This window comes from Homalodisca vitripennis, chromosome 7, assembly GCF_021130785.1.
Source record: "Homalodisca vitripennis isolate AUS2020 chromosome 7, UT_GWSS_2.1, whole genome shotgun sequence".
NCBI lineage: Eukaryota > Metazoa > Arthropoda > Insecta > Hemiptera > Cicadellidae > Homalodisca > Homalodisca vitripennis.
This window is the reverse complement of record NC_060213.1, coordinates 145003026-145025413: the sequence shown is the minus strand read 5'-3', so window position 1 is coordinate 145025413 and position 22388 is coordinate 145003026. Positions and strand designations below refer to the sequence as shown.

Genomic DNA, 22388 nt, shown 5'->3' with positions numbered 1-22388 from the left:
TACTTACGTAACTTTCTTTAACTTAATTAGTCACATTTAATATAGTTACATTAGCAAAAAATGAACAACTTTGATATTTTGATACTCTTAACATGTAAATAAATATGACAATATTAACTAAATAAAAAGCTAACTAACAATTAAAAAATGAATTATCTACAGTTAATACATTATTACCATAGATTAAGACTACTTTTATATTAGATAACTGTCACTATATTTTGTATTATTCTATAAATCTGTACATTATGTGACATAATAATTTTGGCACTATTCTATGTACAATACCTGTACTGTCTTATGAATAAAGAAGTTTTGAATTTGAGTTATGAATTATGACATGAATAAAGAAGTTTAGAATTTGAATTATGAATTATGACACATCATATAACTCATTCTTGTAGAAATTAAGTTTCATGCAAAATTTAAAGACTTCATATGAAAACTTTTTGACATAGGTACCTTGATACATGATACATTTACATATTTGTTAATAAAATTACTTTTCATATGTGTTTGTTAAATAAAAAAGTCTATAAACGAGGTTACTAGGAAATGATGTTGTATGTGGTGGGATATTTGAACTACATATGTTAAACATCCCAATGACCTAAACTGCAACAGATTAGAAAGAGTGACCTCCCAATGACCTATACTACAACAGATTAGAAAGAGTGACCTCCCAATGACCTAAACTACAACAGATTAGAAAGAGTGACCTCCCAATGACCTAAACTGCAACAGATTAGAAAGAGTGACCTCCCAATGATATAAACTACAACAGATTAGAAAGAGTGACCTCCCAATGATATAAACTACAACAGATTAGAAAGAGTGACCTCCCAATGATATAAACTACAACAGATTAGAAAGAGTGACCTCCCAATGATATAAACTACAACAGATTAGAAAGAGTGACCTCCCAATGATATAAACTACAACAGATTAGAAAGAGTGACCTCCCAATGACCTAAACTACAACAGATTAGAAAGAGTGACCTCCCAATGATATAAACTACAACAGATTAGAAAGAGTGACCTCCCAATGATATAAACTACAACAGATTAGAAAGAGTGACCTCCCAATGATATAAACTACAACAGATTAGAAAGAGTGACCTCCCAATGATATAAACTACAACAGATTAGAAAGAGTGACCTCCCAATGACCTAAACTACAACAGATTAGAAAGAGTGACCTCCCAATGACCTAAACTACAACAGATTAGAAAGAGTGACCTCCCAATGACCTAAACTACAACAGATTAGAAAGAGTGACCTCCCAATGATATAAACTACAACAGATTAGAAAGAGTGACCTCCCAATGATATAAACTACAACAGATTAGAAAGAGTGACCTCCCAATGACCTAAACTACAACAGATTAGAAAGAGTGACCTCCCAATGATATAAACTACAACAGATTAGAAAGAGTGACCTCCCAATGATATAAACTACAACAGATTAGAAAGAGTGACCTCCCAATGACCTAAACTGCAACAGATTAGAAAGAGTGACCTCCCAATGACCTAAACTACAACAGATTAGAAAGAGTGACCTCCCAATGATATAAACTACAACAGATTAGAAAGAGTGACCTCCCAATGACCTAAACTACAACAGATTAGAAAGAGTGACCTCCCAATGACCTAAACTACAACAGATTAGAAAGAGTGACCTCCCAATGATATAAACTACAACAGATTAGAAAGAGTGACCTCCCAATGATATAAACTACAACAGATTAGAAAGAGTGACCTCCCAATGATATAAACTACAACAGATTAGAAAGAGTGACCTCCCAATGATATAAACTACAACAGATTAGAAAGAATGACCTTAATATGTCACATGTTTGAATCTCTTATGAGTGTTTGGAGTAAAAAATTTAATTTATCTCCTATTTTCTCATTGTCATCATGGTTACCCATAAGACCAATTTCAAAAATTCGCTAACATTCAGCCAAATCCCATGAAGCACCATTATCAAACTGAAGAAATTTATGTAGAAATGAAGGCTCATATAAAATGTCAAGTCTATAGGACTGTTTGTTTTCGAGATATCATATAAACAGAGACACTGAAATGAAATTTTGCCAGCCCCATGAGTAATAGGCTTTGCTAAAGCTCAGCCAATTATTATAGAATAATTATCAGAAGGATCATGAGTAAAAAATAAACTGAACATTGCTCTTATATTTCCTATGAAATCTAAGAGTTTATTTATATATTAAGAGTAGACTATGTATATCATTAGTGTAATAATGGGTTAACATGGTTATTCTACTGAAAAAGAAAATTTTACAATTTCTTAGTGGAAACATTTCTGGAAGTTAGTTTGCTAGATTAAAAAAACGCTATTCATCGCACATTGGATGCAGTACATAGTGTAGGTGTGCATTGCATGCCCTAGACATCTATTAGAAAATTAGAAAAATAAAATACTAATCATATTTAATTTAAATAATACTAAAAAGTGAGTAGTCAATAAAAGTTCTCGTAGCGTAGAAAATATTTTTTTATGTTTTTCAAGACTATTTTAATCTTAAAATACTAAACTATCTATTAGTAAAAACTATCTAGTTTATGAATTTCTTCATTGCTTCTAGTTAGATCTAAGTTTCGTGGATCTAATACGAGGGCTGTTCAGGAAGTAACCTTCCGGTCGATTGAAAAAAATACACCAAGTTAAGTAAAAATATTTTAATATATACATCTTACAACTACATCTTTGCACTATTTTTCGACATAGTCTCCATCACGATTGAGGCACTTATCGTATCTCTTCACAAGCTTTGAAATTCCTTCTGCATAAAAATCACCCGCCTGTGCCTTGAGCCAGCCTGTGACCGCATCTTTGAGCTCTTCGTCGTCATCAAACCGCTGGGACCCGAGCCATTTCTTCATATGCATGAAGAGGTGATAGTCGCTTGGCGCCAGATCTGGGCTGTAAGGTGGATGGTTGAAAACGTCCCACTTGAAGGACTTAAGAAGGGCTGTTGTTCTGCAAGCAGAGTGAGGACGGGCGTTATCGTGCAAAAAAACGATACCGGAAGTCAGCATACCACGGCGTTTGTTCTGTATAGCCCGTCGTAATGTTTTTAGTGTTTCACAGTACACGTCTTGATTAATGGTCGTCCCACGTTCCATGAATTCAACCAACAACACCCCTTTGGCATCCCAAAACACCGTTGCCATCAGTTTTCTGGCAGAAAAATCTTGCCGGGCTTTTTTTGGTTTGGTAGGCGAATCTGAATGTGCCCACATCTTTGATTGTTCTTTTGTCTCAGGGTTTACGTACTTAATCCAGGTTTCGTCACCGGTCACGATTCTGTTTAACAATGGTTCTCCTTCGTCCGCATAACGTGACAGAAAGTCTAATGCAGAGGCCATTCTTTGAGTTTTGTGGTAGTCGGTAAGAATTTTGGGCACCCATCGTGCACATAACTTACGGTAACCCAATCTTGCTGTCACTATCTCGTACAAAAGAGTCTTAGAAATCTGTGGAAAATCAGTAGACAACTCCGCCATTGTGAAACGTCGATTTTCACGAACTTTTGCATCAACTGTCTGAACGAGTTCGTCAGTCACCAAGGATGGTCTACCACTCCTCTCTTCATCATGAACGTTTTCTCGTCCACTTTTAAATAAACGTACCCATTCACGGACAACTCCTTCACTCATAACTTGTGGTCCGTACACGGCACAAAGCTCACGATGAATAGCTGCTGCAGAGTATCCTTTGGCTGTAAAAAACCGTATAACAGCACGCACTTCACATTTGGCGGTATTTTCTATTGCAGCACACATTTCAAACTGCCACAAAAACTAAACTAGCGCAGGTACGATGTTCACTCGACTACAGCTTGATGCCGACTGACCTGCTTAGTGCGTGAATGCACAGATGGCGCGCTACTCCCCTCCACTACCCGCACTGTGACCAACCGGAGGTTACTTTCTGAACAGCCCTCGTATTAAAGACAATGACAATAGAATCGTTAATGTAGTACATACAGGTTGAATAAAAAGTCAAGACACTGCTCTATTTTTTTCTGAAGTTTATATAAGAAGATATCCATTGGGTATTGATGCAATGTGGAAAGGAAGTTTCATTTGGTGATTTTGGAAATTTTGTGTGTCCCCAAAAATGCAGGATTTTGGTTGCAACTCAAAAATGTTAAATGTAAACCCCTCTCAAATGACCCCTCATTTTTAAAAGCATAAAAAAATAAAAGAATGGTGAAAAGTAGACATCGCCATCTCTTTTCCATACAAAATAATAGGTTGTTAAAATTTAATGAAGTCTTTACACTTAGACTTTTTGTTACTTGTTGTTTGTTATGAAGTTACTGTCTATGTGTAAACCAGTTTATTTGTTATTTGTGTTCTGAATCAGTTAGGAATTCAATGGACGAAGGATCCAATGAAGATTAGTAAGTACACTGATAAGAAGTTTATTTACAAAAAGTTTTTGGGCTTTCCTGGTTCTACTACGGTTTAGTACAAAACAAGTCCCTTCTTCGTTTCAATCTCGTCATGGGGGGGGGGGGGGTGGGGGGGGGGGGGGGTGGGGGGGGGGGGGGGTGGGGGGGGGGGGGGGTGGGGGGGGGGGGGGGTGGGGGGGGGGGGGGGTGGGGGCTTGAAAAAGCAACTAGTTGGTATATTAATACATTTTTACTAAATACTGACAAGACTCAAATTATTAGTTTTACTCTCAAAATAGATATGGATTATTCTGTAGAAAATTTAAAACTTTTAAGTATCACATTGGATAGTAAGTTAATATGGTTACCCTATATTGACAACCTTTGTAATAGTTAGCTCGTACTGTATATTTAATTAGACATTTGAGAAATTGTGTTCCTGCCAACTACTTAACAAATGTGTACCATGCTTTTTTCCATAGTAACAAGTCTTATGGACTACTCTTTTGGGGCAATGCTCAGGAAATAGAAAGAGTTTTGTTACTGCAAAAAAAGTTATTAGAATCTTATCATTCTCAGCTTTAAATGACCACTGTAAGCCTTTGTATAGAAAATTAATACTATTAACTGTTGTAAACCAGTATATATTTGTTACTTTACTGTGTGTTAAACGTAATTTACATACACTTAAACTCAACAGCAACTTTCATTGTTACAATACTAGATATTCTCACTTAGTCCACCTAGAGTATTAGTAAGACTAACCCTGTCCTCTCATAGAAAATGTCACTAATTGATTACACTCCACCTCTAGCTGAACAGCTGATTGTCACTAATTGATTACACTCCACCTCTAGCTGAACAGCTGATTGTCACTAATTGATTACACTCCACCTCTAGATGAACAGCTGATTGTCACTAATTGATTACACTCCACTTCTAGATGAACAGCTGATTGTCACTAATTGATTACACTCCACCTCTAGCTGAACAGCTGATTGCAACAGGTCGATAAGATTCATATATAAAGAGAGGCAAGAGGAAGGGTAGAGCTAGCAAGAGGTTTAAGGCTATGATTGATGTGGGTTCCCATCTTCCAATACAAGGCACATTCAGAAGACAGTGTACAAGATGTTCCCGAAATAGAATAGAAATACATGCAAAGACCAATTGCAAAGAATTTGAAGTACCAGTTTGTAAAGACTGTTTTATTAATCCATACCACACGCAAAATTACTGGTTGAAGTTTTGATCTGTATTTTCTACATTTCAATATTTGTTAACCTTGTTATAAGAACATTTATATACAATGTATTTAAATAAATTAACTTTACTTTTAATTCAATAGTATTATTCAAACCCAAGGAGCTTATTTGAAACAATATATCGCAGTGAGTTTTTTTTTTTACTTTATTTTCCAAAAAAGTAATTTAAAAAATCTAAAAATTCCAAAGCTGTTGTTTTTTAACAGTTTTACAAAATTAAATGAATTCAGTGCAAAATGGGACTGAAAGGGTTAAATTAAAGTCAATATATAATTCCTGCCAGTAGCAAACTATAACAAATGATAAAAATATTTGTGTGTTAGAGATTCTCACACTACCGATATTGAGCATTTTGTGACGAACCTCTCCCCAAAAAGCAGTTGGAATTGGAACCATTGCGAATAAAAATACCAAGAATGATTTCCTCCAATATGACAAAACGTTTTTAAGATATAATTAATTCTAAAAATCTTAATGTAAAGTTTTTTCAAGTTTATATTTAATAATACTTTGTCAAACCAAACGTATTCGGTTTACTCCTTACAGCTATGTTCCCACACAGGCCTGGTACTACAAAAGTCTTATTCTTCTCTATAGCTTGGTATACTTGCACAATTTCTTCAGGAGACAGAATATTTTTGGGAATGACGCTCTCCACTATATCCTTATGCTTCATGGTTGCAAAACGAATATGTCTTAAGGGTTTGGTCATCAGTTGTCTAAGAGAGGATCCAGGTGTGATGGTAGCTAAATAAACATAAAATAACAATAGTAATAATCTATAAATGGATAATACAGTGTTTTGGTTTCACTCATTTAATTTTAAACACAATATAAAGAATAAGATAAGGGATGACATATATTACTGTATATTTAAAATGTAAACACTGGCCTAGCTCGCTAACTTCCACTTTTTGAAATCATCAAGATAACAGGTTTCATATAACTTCTTAAACAATAAGATGAAAATACATATTAATCAGGTGTAACAAAAAGTTATTATTAATTAGAATTTATAAAAGTAAAAGAAAGCAATCAATCGATAATGGATTACAAAAGTTACATGTCAATTCTTTGTTTACAGTTTGTTGTTAAAGATGAATGATATGAAAGGATAGTAGTGTTTTGGACCTTAGCCATTGTTATAAGTTACAAAATGTAAAACATTCGGTTTGAGGATTGAAATCTACCCTCTTCTTCAATTTTATGATATTGTTGTGGAGAATGTAACGTCCAAATATCCAGACAACATTTACTCCTCTTTTAAGGTTGGCGTATTGGCGAAATCAAGAGATCTGGTTTTTAAACTTAAGTGTTGGCCTGTTGGTTGCTACATAAATAAATTTATTAACAAGTATTAATAGTAAGAAGAATCTAAATGAGCTAACTTCAGAAGCAGTAACAGGACATGAAGCTTATAAATTGCACTTAGTCCTGTAAGAACCTTTACGCTGCTTCCGGAGTGACGGGATATTCAGGATGGGTAAAGTTAGGGAGTAGGGGCCGCTTCCTATCGAGATCCATGAGGAAGAATTAGGGCACTACATCTCAAAGTCATGGCTCCCCGGAAGAAGGGAAGGCCAGCTCTGAACTAGCCTCTCCAATCAAAGCAGGCAGAGGATGGCACACTCTTATTGAGGGTAGCAAGAACCTCTGAGGTTAGGGAATAAACCCCACCAACTCCAACAGTCATCTCCCACAGGTGACTAGACCTGTTGAATTGCCCATGAACCCCAGAATCTCGACATTTGCGGTTAGTGATGTGCCGCTCCTGGACATCCATAAGGTTGCCCAGATTTAAGTGACATCTGTTTTTACTGTGCCCAGTGGTAGGTTCAACTGGAAGGTAAAAACCAACCCAAGTGATCCCTGCTGGGTAGAAATCATAGAAACTGTTACTACCAATCTGGTTCTTGGTGAGCCTAATCAACCAATTTTGCGTATGTTTAATAATGGTAGTCTGAGGCCTAATATAGGTAGACCGTTTACAAAAAAAACCCTGGGTGATTTGAGTTCACACAGGGTGGGGTAAATACCCCTCCGACGTGATGCAGCCCTCTCCCAGTATCTCCACCACTGCTCGACATTTGCTCTATCGGATCATCTGATTGATCTGGCTCAATCAGTCTCGTTCACTGCTGCGATTCCTTCAGTTGAACCGGTCAGTACAGAGATACTGAGTCTTCCCGCTAGAGCATGATATACCGGTCATCGTGTTGACCGAATAAAATGAACGACTGAATGTGATGACTGGGCGAACGAAAGGACCACTTTTAAAAAAGTGTTAGAATAGAGGAAGGAACAGCATATTGTACAGTGAATGGATACATACATAACAATAAATATATTGTTTCAGGAATTTAGTAAATGTAATTAGATCTATTGAAACTGATAAAAAAATTTAATTGTATGTTACCAGATACATTACTAAATATTTTAAATGTTAATACTTATAATCAATGAACTTGGTTGTGTGATATGCCTTTGATTTATCATAAGTGAGGTTAATCCCTTACAAACAATTTAAATTACTAAAAATTAAACAGACACATTGCTGGTTTGAAAATAATTTATCTTTATAAATAACAAGAAATTTTATATCCAACCGATTAACTTCTACCACTTTTCATAATACCCAGATTCCCTATATCCCCGTTGAGTTATACAACTACGGTTTTATTCTTCATCGGTTAGCAGTGAACGAAAGAAACGACTGAACAATTTTGGAGACCTAGTGTAACCTAACACATAGGGAACTTTATAGTATTAGTTAGTTCCATATGACGTTAAGCTATTTTTCATGGATAGGGGTTTTAAAATGAACTAAATTATTGTATTGTAAGTTTTAACATTCATTAAAAATAATATCTCTGATTTGAAAAAACATATAAAATTTATTCAATTGGCAGGAAAAAGTGAACGAAACGTTCAAAGTGAACAGGTCTTTTGAAACACCCTGATCCGGATCACTTGTTCACTTGACTGACCAGTTCAAATTGAACGGGTCATGACCGAAAGACACATCTCAATTGGCCAATGCCACTACGCAGCTAACCTTACAACAAAATGCAAGCTCCCTGGATACGTCTACAGGTACGACTACATTAATCTGTTTAATAAAATATTTAAGCTTCGACTGTGACACTTGATTATGCTTACACACAAAATACAATATAGTTATGGAGCAGGTAAAGTAGCTGCAGTGTAAACAAAACTGTGCGAGCAAAACATGATCCACACAGCTGATAAACAGATACAAGAAGGTGCTGGTCCCAGTCCCCACCACAACCCCCTGTCAGAGAGGGGATCCCTGAATTTTTTTCAGTTTTATTTTCATTTATTACTAAAAAGTTAGCTTGAAACCACTTAGCAGCCATTTTTAACATTGCATCTTGTTCTAATAAAAGATTTTCAATAACATAATTACTATGTAAAAGTGTGGTGTCGTCAGCATAAAGGACAGATTTACATGGAACATTACAGGAAAAGTCATTGACAGCTATAGTAAAAAGAAATGGGCCAAGTACTGAGCCTTGAGGCACTTCAGTTTTAATTTCATTAAAGTTAGACTTATCATCACCTTGAACAAACATCTGTTTCCTACAGCTAAGATATGATGATAAAAGATTCAGTTCAATTCCTGTAATACCATAACGAGTCAGTTTATCCAAGATCAAAGTATGTGAAATACAATCGAAAGCCTTGGACAAATCAATTAAAGTTGCAGACTGTACAGCTTTATTTTCAAAACTTAACCCTTTCCGAGCCAATGACGTTACTAGACGTCATGCCTAAACTAGCGCTAAAAGCCAACGACGTCCACTGACGCAAAATCAATTTTTTTGAATTATATTATTTAAAAGCATTTCTGGGTAACAAAATTAGTAAAAACTGTTAAACAAGGTTTATTTAAACAAGAGACAACCGTTTGTGTCTATTTTGAAGGTCACGGCTCTTGTTCGAGCGACAAAATGGCGGGCAGCCGACTCGTTGTTCATAGTCTCCCACCGAGCCAACGACTTCTACTCACGCGCTCTCAGTCTGCCTGTAGCCTTCCGTAAGGTAGAGGTTTATTCGCCCTTCCATTTTCGATCCACGTATTTATCTTTTCAATTTTGATGTTAATCAATATTTTTAATCAATGTACGGTGTAGTTTATGTATTATTATCGTGATGTAGGGCTTTATTGTGCGCAAGACGTGCGCGTCGAAGCCTGTCTTGCATCCTGACCTGTGTTTTTGAGATGTACCGCACACAACAAACCTACGCCTAAGGATCACATATATGAAGCTCGTTTTCAATAAGTATCATTTATAAATTTTCTCATGTTATAATATTGTAAAATGTAGTGTTTTCTTTATTTTATATTTGGAAAATTGAAATTTTTTGTAGTTTCATTGCTTTTATTTAATTTGTATATATAAATTTTTACGATATTCTTTATATTTTCTCTTAATAAAAATTACTATATGCTTGTTTTTTGTAAAATATTACAATAATTGTGTTCAACTATTGTTAATTTTATATATGAACACATAGAATGTTGAAATTAAATTTTTTTCAGTGAAATTATGATTTTACCATTTTTTAGCTGTAAATTAACGATAAAGAGTGAAAAAAAATATTTTGTCGTTTTTCTTACCTCTTATGTTATAAGAATTATAAAAAAAAATTGGTTTTGGTATTTGGGAATTTTTTTATTTTTAAGGTGTATGGCTCTTAGGAGTAGTTTTGGTTATTTATTTGTGGCTCGCTAAGGGTTAAGATTATGTCATTAACAACAGATTCTACTGCCATTACAGTGTTACAACCAGGCATGAAACGAAACTGTTCATTACACAAAAGATAATTAAGTGAGAAATAATCATACAGTCGCTCCTTAATACAATACTCGAAGATTTTACCAATGATGGGTACCAAAGATATGGGGCGGTAGCTAGATGGATCTAACTTGTCTCCCTTCTTATATATAGGAATTATTTTTACCAGCTTGAGAGCATTTGGAAAAACACCTTGTTCTAACATCTTATTATATAAATATACTAGAGGATCTATAACAACAAAAATGATTTTTTTAACAAAAAAATTAGAAAACCCATAAAAATCTTCACTCTTGGATGAACTAAGTTTAGATATACACAGTTTAATGTCCTGTTTCACAATTTTTCTCCATGTAAATTTTTCTCTTAAAAAACACTTATCAAGAAAATTATTTAATAGTTGTAAAGCCTCACCATTATTTTTAGTAATATTCTTATTGAGCTCATCTGACACACCCACAAAATAGTCATTAAACTTTTGAGAATTTATATTAGATTGCTGACTCAGGGTCAAACTCTCTGAATTAGTTTTTATAACACTCCATGTAGCTTTACACTTATTTTTGGAATTTTTAATGAAATTATCATTTGCAGTTTTTTTAGCTTGGTCTATTTTGTATCTATATATTTTCTTAGCATGGATATAATCTTTTTTGTATGTAGCTTTATTTTCTACATTTACACAGTTCTTAAACTTATCATATATAACCATTAAAATATCTCTCATTTGCTTTAGTTCTGGAGTAAACCAGTTTATTTTTTTTCCAGATTTGGTTGATTTTCTTTTTACAAGTTTAGTAGGACAATGCAAATTAAATGTATCTGTTAAATATTCTATAAATAAAGTAAATGCATCATCTATATTTGAGAATTCTGTTAAATAATTCCAATCAGTTAAAAATAATTCATCCTTAAAATTATTAACATTATCTAACCTTAGGTTTCTAACAGTACTAAAGTAAACATTTTCATTTTTGACACCACTATTGTCAATAAATTTTGCCAAAATTCCAGTATGGTCTGATAAGTTTGGCTGATATATAATACAATCCCTGTTCTCCACTCCATGGTTAGTGATTACATTATCCAGACACGCACTCTTTCGAGTCGGATGTGAATTGAGACAAAATAAATCATGAGACCTCAATAAATTTTGAAAACTTTCGGCTTGCTGAGCATTTTTATTGATATCAATATTAAAAATCGCCACAGATAATTAGTTCACCCTTATGTTTATTTTTCGCAAATTTAATAAAATGTTCAAGTTGATAAAGAAAAAAACATACATCAGAGTCAGGAGTACGATAGATGCTAGCATTAACAGTACTATTATTAATCACAGCTGCAGTAATTTCAAATACTTTTTCAATACAAAAACTATTTACATTGAAACTTTTAAATTCTATACTATCCTTCACAAATATACAAGAACCCCCTCTAGTTAGGGCAGGACATCTACAATAAATGTCGGCTATTTTGTAACCAGTCGGAACATATAATAAACTTTCATCTTGGTGCAACCAATGTTCATTTAAGGTTGTGACATCACATGTGTTAGAGTGTAGCAATTTAGAGATAATACAAAACAAATTTCTTAAATTTTTATTTTAGCAATTGTCGGTCCAAAGAGTGATCTCCTCTATTTGACTACCAGGAATTGTGTGTTATCTAATATTAGTTTTAAGGGTAAAATTTTACTTCTCAAGGACTGAATGTTGAGATGAAACACTTTCAGGAGCCTGAAGTCGTCTGTGATGACTGATGGTGGTTTGCCACAGTCGTTGTCAGCTGATCGTTTCCCGCAGGTGTAGCTACACTTGCAGGTTGACTGTCACTAACATCCAGTGCTTCACAGATCCTCTCCGCCAGCCACTGTTTACCATTCAGATTGAAATGCATTCCATGAGCAGTATGCAAATGTCGTTCCGCACTACTGGATTCCACAAAGATCACGTTTGAGTAGTCCTTGCTCATGATTTTTAGGGCAGTATTTGTTTTTCTTATCTCAACATTAATACAAGACCATTCTAATAAATCATACCTGTTTGGGATGTCGACCAGTACTACTCTTTTGTCCCTAACTTGGTCTAAAGTTGTTTTAATACCTGAAAGAGCCTTGTCTGCCTCATTCTTCGACACGTCATTTGTGCCACAAATTATGACCAGAACATCCTGATTTTGTATTAGTTCTTCTTTAATGTTTCTTTCATTTAATACACGATCCGTTCTGCCACCCGGATTCACAAAACCGACTGGTGTAGATTTCTTAGAGTTTTTGTTTGAGTTCCGCAATTTCTGCCTTAGATACCAGGCCAAGTCTCTACCATGGCTATCTGCGCATACTAACAATTTGTTTTCCTCTTGCTCTTCATTTTGGCATTCATTGCTTTTATCTTCCTTCTCGTTGTCAACAGGTCTTAAGACTTGATAAGGATTGTTACAAACAAAACTATTTTGTATCGTAGGCCTATGTTGAGCACAAAGAGTTGGTATAGGTGTAGGCAGTTGTTTGGATTTTCCAAGAACTACAGATGAAAATAGTTTTTCTTGGGTTGTTTTTAATGTTGAATGCTTAGCCCTTGATATGTTGATATTGATTGGTGTAGAGAAAAGAGGTAAGCTAATCTGGTGGCGCGATCTCTTATGTGAGACAGTGATAAAAGAAGAGTCAGTTTCCTCTTTATTGTTTTTGTATTTCTCAAGTTCTTCTCTAAGCTTAATGATTTCTTCTTTCTTTTTCAATACTATTGTTTCTAGGTTTATTTTTTGATTCCGTAAATTTTTAATCTCTTCACGAGCTTCAGACAGATCTTTATCTAATGTACTTAAGATGTAGTTAACATTTTCAAGTTGTTCTCTTAAAATCTCTTGATTACTTGTATTAATACCAGATTCATCATCACTGCAATCTAAGTCATTTATTGAGCTACATATGTCCTTTTCATCAATTTTTGTCATACATGTATTGGAAGACCATTGTACGTTTGATTTGTCAAGTTTATTAAATTCTTTAGCAGTGAGGGTTGTACATCGAAGATGAAACCAAAACGAACAATTTTTACACTGTACTGCTTTAGAATTACCAGTACTCTTTTTACATTTCTCACAAGGATATTTACCCTTCACCATAATAAGAAAGAATCAGAAAAATACTTAAATATTATTCAGAAAATAACAGTTCACTTTTTATAAATATTTAGTAAATATCCTTTTTTTATAATTTCCAATTAAAATTTGTTCATACAGTAGAGTCCTAATAATATAAGAAGAGAAAAAAAAAAATAAATAAAAAGTTTTTATGCAGCAAAAATGTTAAGTCTCTGTCAAGATTTGAACCACTGATCCATGACTTGTGAGGAAGTCACCTTAACCACTCAGCTATCAGAACTGTTGAAATAGGAGTTCAAAGAGCAGTTCATATGGTCACTGCCTAGTATGAAAATAGCAAACTTGTAGTTCTCAGCAGGAAACAGTAAAACATGTACCATAAAAATATAAAACTTTGTGTTACTGATAAAAGCTTCCTCGAGATTTATTGCTAATAAATTAATTAAATTTAGTTCTCTAATAAACAAACTTTTATCATTATTTGCTAATATTACAGTTCATTAGTGTTTATTAAAAATATATGTTATGGAAACTGCAAAAATGTTTTTTAAAGTTACAATTTAATTTTACTTTAAAAAAGATAAACTTCGAAGTTTTTTGAGCTAACTATGTATTTATAATTACCACTGGATGTAACTTTGACCTCACACTACTATAAAATCAAACTTATTAAACCTTTTATACACCTAATTAAAATCACATCTAGTTATTGAAGCAGGTCCAAACATTAATCTTAGACTCTTGAAAACTATTGTCTTAAAAATATATATTAACTTGAATTTTCATTAGAAATATTACAATAATTAAGAGAGATAATAGAGAACTGCGCCCCCCTCTGTCAATGTTTTTAACTATCTAGGTACAGAATAGGTTCTTAAAACATACCGCAACACAAGTCATGTACTGACCTTAGTACTGCGGGGATATTGGTGAGATCTAGTAGTAGATCTAGATACCATAGATAGATAAGTGAGCTGCGTTTACCACAATCAATGTGTTTAAATATCTAGCTACAGATAAGGTTGTTAACAGGATTTTTCCGGACATTTGCCATTGTTCAGTGAAACAATAAATCAGTAACACTATGTTTCGAGATCTGCAATCTGATCTCTTCTTCAGGTAAAGAACTAATCTAATACATAATATTACAAACTGGTTAAAATAAACAAATCTTACCAAAGCATTGTGGCACGCCTAAGACAGTAATCACAACCTACATGTTGTTTGTCAACTTCACTAACTCTATAAACATGCACTTAATAAAAAACTATACAAAACACTAATCATTAAAACAGAACTATGGAATACAGGTCACAATACATCTTCATTCATCTACTAACCACCTACGTATGACCAAAGGGGCTAGCCAATGGTAATCGTGACGGCAGACTAAAACAAGATGGCGGAAATAAAAAGGAAGGGGGACAGGAATGGGCCTTTTCGTTATTATTGGTTCATGCGAGATGAACTTCTTAAAACCATATTGTGACTCCGCATTGGTTTATTACAAATATCTGATCCGTTTGATACTTTTGGTTTTCTCTTTAGTTCATTTTTTAGAATTGGCAACCAAAGCGGCCTAATCTCGACTGATGGTTGACTGATTGGTTGGTCTGCCAATTTAATGTATGTTGCCTCAATTAATTTCCTATTGAAGAAATGTGGTTCCCGATGTATTATGTTGGCTTCATCCCAATTCATATGATGGTCTTCGGACCAACAATGGTGTGCAATTTTTGACTTTTCTGTTAGACCCTTTCTCGTGTTTTCTTTGTGCTCTTTTATCCTTACGTTTAGTGGTCTTTTTGTCTCGCCTATGTATTCCCTATTGCAACTACATTTTATACTGTAAACACAGTTTTTGGAATCCTGTGTGCCATTTTTTGGTTTTGTTTTTACGAGACTTTGTCTAAGAGTATTGTGTGTTTTAAACGCGGTTCTAATGTTGTACTTTCTACCTACTCTTCTAATTTTCTCTGATAATCCCGGCACATAAGGGATTGACATAAACGCAAATTTATCACAATTCTGTTTTTCTGACTCAGGAATGATTCTTCTGGTTCTTTTGCACTTATTTATTACTAATTGAGGGTATCCATTGCTTCTGAGATCCGATTCAACTTTCTTAAATTCTTCTTTTAATCCATCTTTATTTGAGCAGAAGCTCTTTGCTATATCAAACAACGAGTAGGCTACTCCTTCTTTGACAGATTTTTTATGGTTGGATTGATAATTTAAATATTTTCCTGTAAATTATCCACAGTCAATGTGTTTAACTATTTACCTACAGAATAGGTTGTTTTAACACATACCCCAACTCTTTCATGTACTGATATTAGGACTGTGGGGATAGTAGTGAGCTGCGTTCACCACAATCAAAGTATTTAACTATCTAGTTACAGAATAGGTTGTTTTAACAAATACCCCAACTCTTTCATGTACTAATATTAAGAATGTGGTGATAGTAGTGAGCTGCATTCAACACGATCAATGTGTTTAACTATCTAGCTACAGAATAGGTTGTAAACACATACCGCAACATGTGTTATGTACTGACCTTAAGTCTGCGGGGATAATAGTGAGCTGCGTCTACCACAATCAATGTGTTTAACTATCTAGTTACAGAGTAGGTAGTTTTAACACATACCCCAACACTTTCATGTATTTATATTAGGACTGCGGGGATAGTAGTGAGCTGCATTTACAACAATCAATGTGTGTAACTATCTAGCTACAGAATACCTTGTTTAACACATACCCCAACTCTTTCATGTACTGATCTTAGGAATGCAGAGATAGTAGTGAGCTGCATTCACCACAATCAATATGTTTAACTATCTAGCTACAGAATAGGTTGATTAAACACATACCGCAACATGTGTTATGTACTGACCTTAGGACAGCGGGGATAGTAGTGAGCTGCGTCTACCACAATCAATGTGTTTAACTATCTAGTTACAGAGTAGGTAGTTTTAACACATACCCCAACACTTTCATGTACTGATCTTAGGAATGCAGAGATAGTAGTGAGCTGCATTCACCACAATCAATATGTTTAACTATCTAGCTACAGAATAGGTTGTAAACACATACCGCAACATGTGTTATGTACTGACCTTAAGTCTGCGGGGGATAATAGTGAGCTGCGTTTACCACAATCAATGTGTTTAACTATCTAGCTACAGAATAGGTTGTAAACACATACCGCAACATGTGTTATGTACTGACCTTAAGTCTGCGGGGATAATAGTGAGCTGCGTTTACCACAATCAATGTGTTTAACTATCTAGTTACAGAGTAGGTAGTTTTTAACACATACCCCAACACTTTCATGTATTTATATTAGGACTGCGGGATAGTAGTGAGCTGCATTTACAACAATCAATGTGTGTAACTATCTAGCTACAGAATACCTTGTTTAACACATACCCCAACTCTTTCATGTACTGATCTTAGGAATGCAGAGATAGTAGTGAGCTGCATTCACCACAATCAATATGTTTAACTATCTAGCTACAGAATAGGTTGATTACACATACCGCAACATGTGTTATGTACTGACCTTAGGACAGCGGGGATAGTAATGAGCTGCGTATACCACAAATCAATGTGTTTAACTATCTAGCTACAGAATAGGTTGTTAAAACATACCACAACTCTTTCATTTACTAATATTAGGAATGTGGAGATAGTAGTGAGCTACGTTCACCACAATCAATGTGTTTAACTATCTAGCTACAGAATAGGTTGTTAACACATACCACAACTCGAGTCATGTACTGACCTTAGGACTGCAGGGATAGTAGCGAGCTGCGTTTACCACAATCAATGTGTTTAAATATCTAGCTACAGATAAGGTTGTTAACACATACCACAACTCGAGTCATGTACTGACCTTAGGACTGCAGGGATAGTAGCGAGCTGCGTTTACCACAATCAATGTGTTTAAATATCTAGCTACAGAATAGGTTGTTTTAACACATACCCCAACTCTTTCATGTACTGATATTAGGACTGCGGCGATAGTAGTGAACTGCGTTCACCACAATCAATGTATTTAACTATCTAGCTACAGAATAGGTTGATTACACGTACCCCAACTCTTTCACAATCAGAATCAGAATCATCTTTATTCATATTAATACACATGGTGTACATAAGAATGGTGTCAATCCAATATAATACTATAATAATAACATTATTAACATTAACATCATTGTTAACAATAGTAACAGGTCACAATTCATTATATATTACAATAGTTTCATACTAAAATTATTAAAATTACAAATGAAAATTTAAAAATTAAAGTTAAAGAAAAAAAAATGTAATAAAACAGTTTTTATCCATGTTTTCCACCATGGATTTCAAAAAATTCAGAAAACGAATACAGGGGAACGTTAGTTAAATATTTTTTTAGTGTAACATTGAATAAATTATTATTTTCCTAACATTATTCATGTACTGATATTAGGACTGTGGCAGGGATAGTAGTGAGCTGCATTCACCACAGTCAATGTGTTTAACTATGTAGCTATAGAATTGGTTGTTTTAACACATACCCCAACTCTTTCATGTACTGACCTTAGGAATGCGGAGGATAGTAGTGAGCTGCGTTCACCACAATCAATGTGTTTAACTATCTAGCTACAGAATAGGTTAGTTTAGGACTGCAGGATAGTAGTGAGCTGCGTTTACCACAATCAATGTGTTTAACTATCTAGCTACAGTCTTTCATGTACTGATATTAGGACTGCAGGGGTAGTAGTGAGCTGCGTTTACCACAATCAATGTGTTTAACTATCTAGCTGCAGAATAGGTTGTTAACACATACCACAACCCAAGTCATGTACTAATATTAGGACTGCAGGGATAGTAGTGAGCTGCGTTTACCACAATCAATGTGTTTAACTATCTAGCTGCAGAATAGGTTGTTAACACATACCACAACCCAAGTCATGTACTAATATTAGGACTGCAGGGATAGTAGTGAGCTGCGTTTACCACAATCAATGTGTTTAACTATCTAGCTGCAGAATAGGTTGTTAACACATACCACAACCCAAGTCATGTACTAATATTAGGACTGCAGGGATAGTAGTGAGCTGCGTTTACCACAATCAATGTGTTTAACTATCTAGCTGCAGAATAGGTTGTTAACACATACCACAACCCAAGTCATGTACTAATATTAGGACTGCAGGGATAGTAGTGAGCTGCGTTTACCACGATCAATGTGTTTAAATATCTAGCTACAGATAAGGTTGTTAACAAATACCACAACTCGAGTCATGTACTGATATTACGACTGCTGGGATAGTAGTGAGCTATCACACTCACAGACGCATGCACACACAAAAACGCACACACACTCTCTCTCTCATCTCACTCCGTTATAAATGGATCATTTAGTTTAGCCACACATACCATTTTTATTTCATTTGTTTTCCACCACTTGAATAAATTTAATCACTTACAGTAAAATTCAAGAGTAATAGATGCTTACATGCTTTTATCTTTTTATATCTTATTCTATTACTAACATATCCAGTGCATTATTTAAATTTTATGTTGGCGGCTAGATGCAACTAGGCCTACGCACAGGCAGATTGTCCATGTAGGCTTTCCAGTATTGTTTTATTTATTATTCTATTCGTTATACTTATTTTACAATTCTTCTATATATATATATATATATATATATATATATATATAAAAGCTGCTCTATAAATAAAATAATAGCTATTTCATCTAAGAAAGATTGTATATATAAATTGCTAGAATAAACGTTATTCATTCATTCATTAAAATCTAACTTCACAAGAAAAGTTAGTCACCTTATATAAAAGTAATTATACATGTTTCAATTTAAATTATACAAATAAAAGTATACGTACCTTGGTGCTCCGCCCATTTAACAAGTGCATTCCAAATCACAAGCTCGTTATTAAGTAACACTTTAACAATAAATTCCACAGCAAGATCATTCAATTTCAGGAATTCTGCATGATTAAGAATATCACATGAATTGTTCTGAACAATCTAAAACATAAAATAATTCAGAAATACAAACCTTTATCATAATTACAGGTTTTTAGTCCTAATTTATGTACAAAACTTCTTTAACCCATAAAAAAGGATGTCAAAATTTCACAAGAGATCATGAAAAGCATTTTCATGGGATACTATACTAAGTAACTACCAGCTAAATGCCTGAAAACTTCTGGCAATGCCTTCTTCTTCTTCTTCTATGGAGCATTCTATTGCCATGCACTGATGCCTAGAGAGGCTTTTGCGCATCCGGGAAGTGTACTGTGAAGCCTACCAGTTTACAATTTCAGGAGTCTTAAAAACAACAAATCAGGTTCTCCAGGGGAAATTCACCACCCTTGTCCAGAGTGACATTGATGGCAAAAAGCTCCTTTGCTATTGCAGGGCAGTCAAATAGCAGTTTCCTCCTGCTCATGACATAATTTACAAAGCATATCATCCTGAAAAATACAAACTGTGAAGATATTTCTTCAGCTGCCCAAGTCCCGTAATCAGACCCACAACTTTAGAAGACAGCTCTCTTTTAGAGAGAAAAGATCAGATGCTACAGTGACTGCAGAACCAGTCTAATCATCCTTAAACACAAAGAAAATCTTGACCTTTTAACATGTTCAGTGCGAACCCAAAGACAGCCCAAGGATTTACACCTAGAGATTCCACATAACTGTTGAGGCCCTATAATGTAACATGCCAAGCCCAGGTTAGCCAAGGCATCACACCTTTTGTCCCCCAAAGACCCCCTCCACCCCTCACGACCAGAAACCCAACAAACAGTAAAATTATTGATTCTACCGAGTGAATACTGATTTATTGTTTCACTGAACGATGGCAAATGTCCGGAAAAATCCTGATTCCTTCATATGATTAGAGATCATGTACAAGACATCATCTCCCTTGATCATCATGCTAATTTTACAATGTCTACACAAATGTGTGCCACTGTTACAGCAGAGGCAGACCAAATTTCCAAAATAAAAAAGGGAAAATTCTAACACATAGCCTTATGAAACATCAAATAGTGCATGAAGATGTTGAACAAGTAATCGCTATGAAGTATTTGAGGATGGTGACGACAGTGTTAATGAGGATTTAGCTGACGAAGTAAAAGAAAAAATTAACACAACCCATTTTGTTGCTAAATCTACTGATAAAAGAAATTTACTTATCTGCGCTGATAGCCATGGTCGTGATTTAGCATGGCATTTGAATGCAGTGCAGGAAACACACGAGGCAGTGTGTTCACATGAACACACGAGTACGTTTAGTAAGACGTGGTGGACTTACTGAAGATGAACTTAAATGTAAAAGAAGATAACCTTAGTAAAAGTGACCCTTTAGTAGTGGGTTGCGGAAGTAATGTTGTGGCAAAAAATGAAGCGGACAACTATTTTTAGATTTTACATAAAAGCCTTAATGAAATAAAGGACACTAGTGTGGTTTTAGTAGACCTACGTATTAAGATACAATTTAGCGTCTTAAGACTCAGTGAACAGTTCAGCAATTTTTTGTTGGTTAGGGCAAGTGATGCAGTGAGACAGTTACATACACAACACAGACAACACCTTAACCACAAAGGCAAAAGATGGTTATCTAATATCATAGCTGGTTTGTAAATTTAAATAAAACTTCCCACTTCAGCCCCAGTTTAGGGATAGTAAGAAATATTTACTAAGAAACTCAAGATGTTCAAGATTACCAAAATCGATTATGATGAAAAAATTATGCTATCAGTTTTGTGCAAAATTTCGGGACGTTTGAACTGGCAATTTCTTTGTGAAGACTTAATAAATAGGCTATAATTCCAAGTATTTTTATATGGCTTACAGTAAATGCTATTTAAAAATAACAAAATTATTTATAATCTTTCTTTTATAGGTTTCATCATGAACAGTCCAAATCAATATTTCTGTGAAAACCAACAATTACTTTACTAAAATATTTGAAAATAACCTTGAAAGAGATTTTTGCTTAATACCATATTTTGTTATTTTTTGGCAATTACTATATTTTATATGATAAGATAAAACATACAATTTATGAAATAGTATGAAAGATAAAATGAATTACAAATACAAATGTAAATGCCCAAACGTGAGAACCTATGATAACATACATGATAATGTAGTTTAGTAATATTTGTAGTTTCAAAACATTACCATTTATTAGAGTATTATTCATTGTACAAAATATAGATACTAAATTTAAAAGATTCAGGAAAGAAATAAACTTACTATAAAATAGTAACTCAGCAAGTATCAGTCGATACTAACCCTCCAATATTTTGGTATTAATATGGTGTAAATAAATGGAAATTTTTTAGTAAGTCTAGGCTAATACGTTCTAAAATAATATTATAACAATCACAATTTAAGAAGAAATTAATTATAATAAAGTCAAATATGTCAAATGAAGATGAGGAAAATCATCATAGTTTCCTGTGAAAACAAAAATTAATTACTAAATATGCTCTAATGTACTGCTACTTCACAATTACTCACAACACTTTAGGAACTCTAAAATAACACAAGAATTCAAACAAAATTTTTTGAACCAAAAAACGCAGATGGGGAGCACTATGCCGTAAAGCTTAGAGGGACAGTTGGTAGATATACATTTTCACGTTCATAGTGGCCCTGAAAAAGAACTTGCCTTATATCAATCTTTGAAGGTTTTCTCTTCTGACCAGTGATTTGTCAAAGAATAATGTTGTAAAAAATAA

General features: G+C 34.3%; 1 protein-coding gene across 4 annotated transcripts in view; it reads right to left on the bottom strand.

The window, feature by feature from the left end:
• Positions 1-5048: 5048 nt before the first annotated feature.
• LOC124366456 (BTB/POZ domain-containing protein 6-like) overlaps positions 5049-22388 on the bottom strand; it is a 77659-nt gene continuing 60319 nt past the window's right edge. For 2 of the 4 annotated variants that reach the window (XM_046823026.1, XM_046823025.1), the window contains exons 6-7: positions 19516-19660; positions 5049-6437 (exon numbers count right to left, since the gene is read on the bottom strand). In XM_046823026.1, coding sequence (XP_046678982.1) covers positions 6190-6437; positions 19516-19660 — 393 coding nt within the window. In that variant the 3' untranslated portion in view covers positions 5049-6189. The remainder of the gene's footprint in view (positions 6438-19515; positions 19661-22388) is intronic. The other 2 variants (XR_006922812.1, XM_046823027.1) reach the window with 2 other exon arrangements.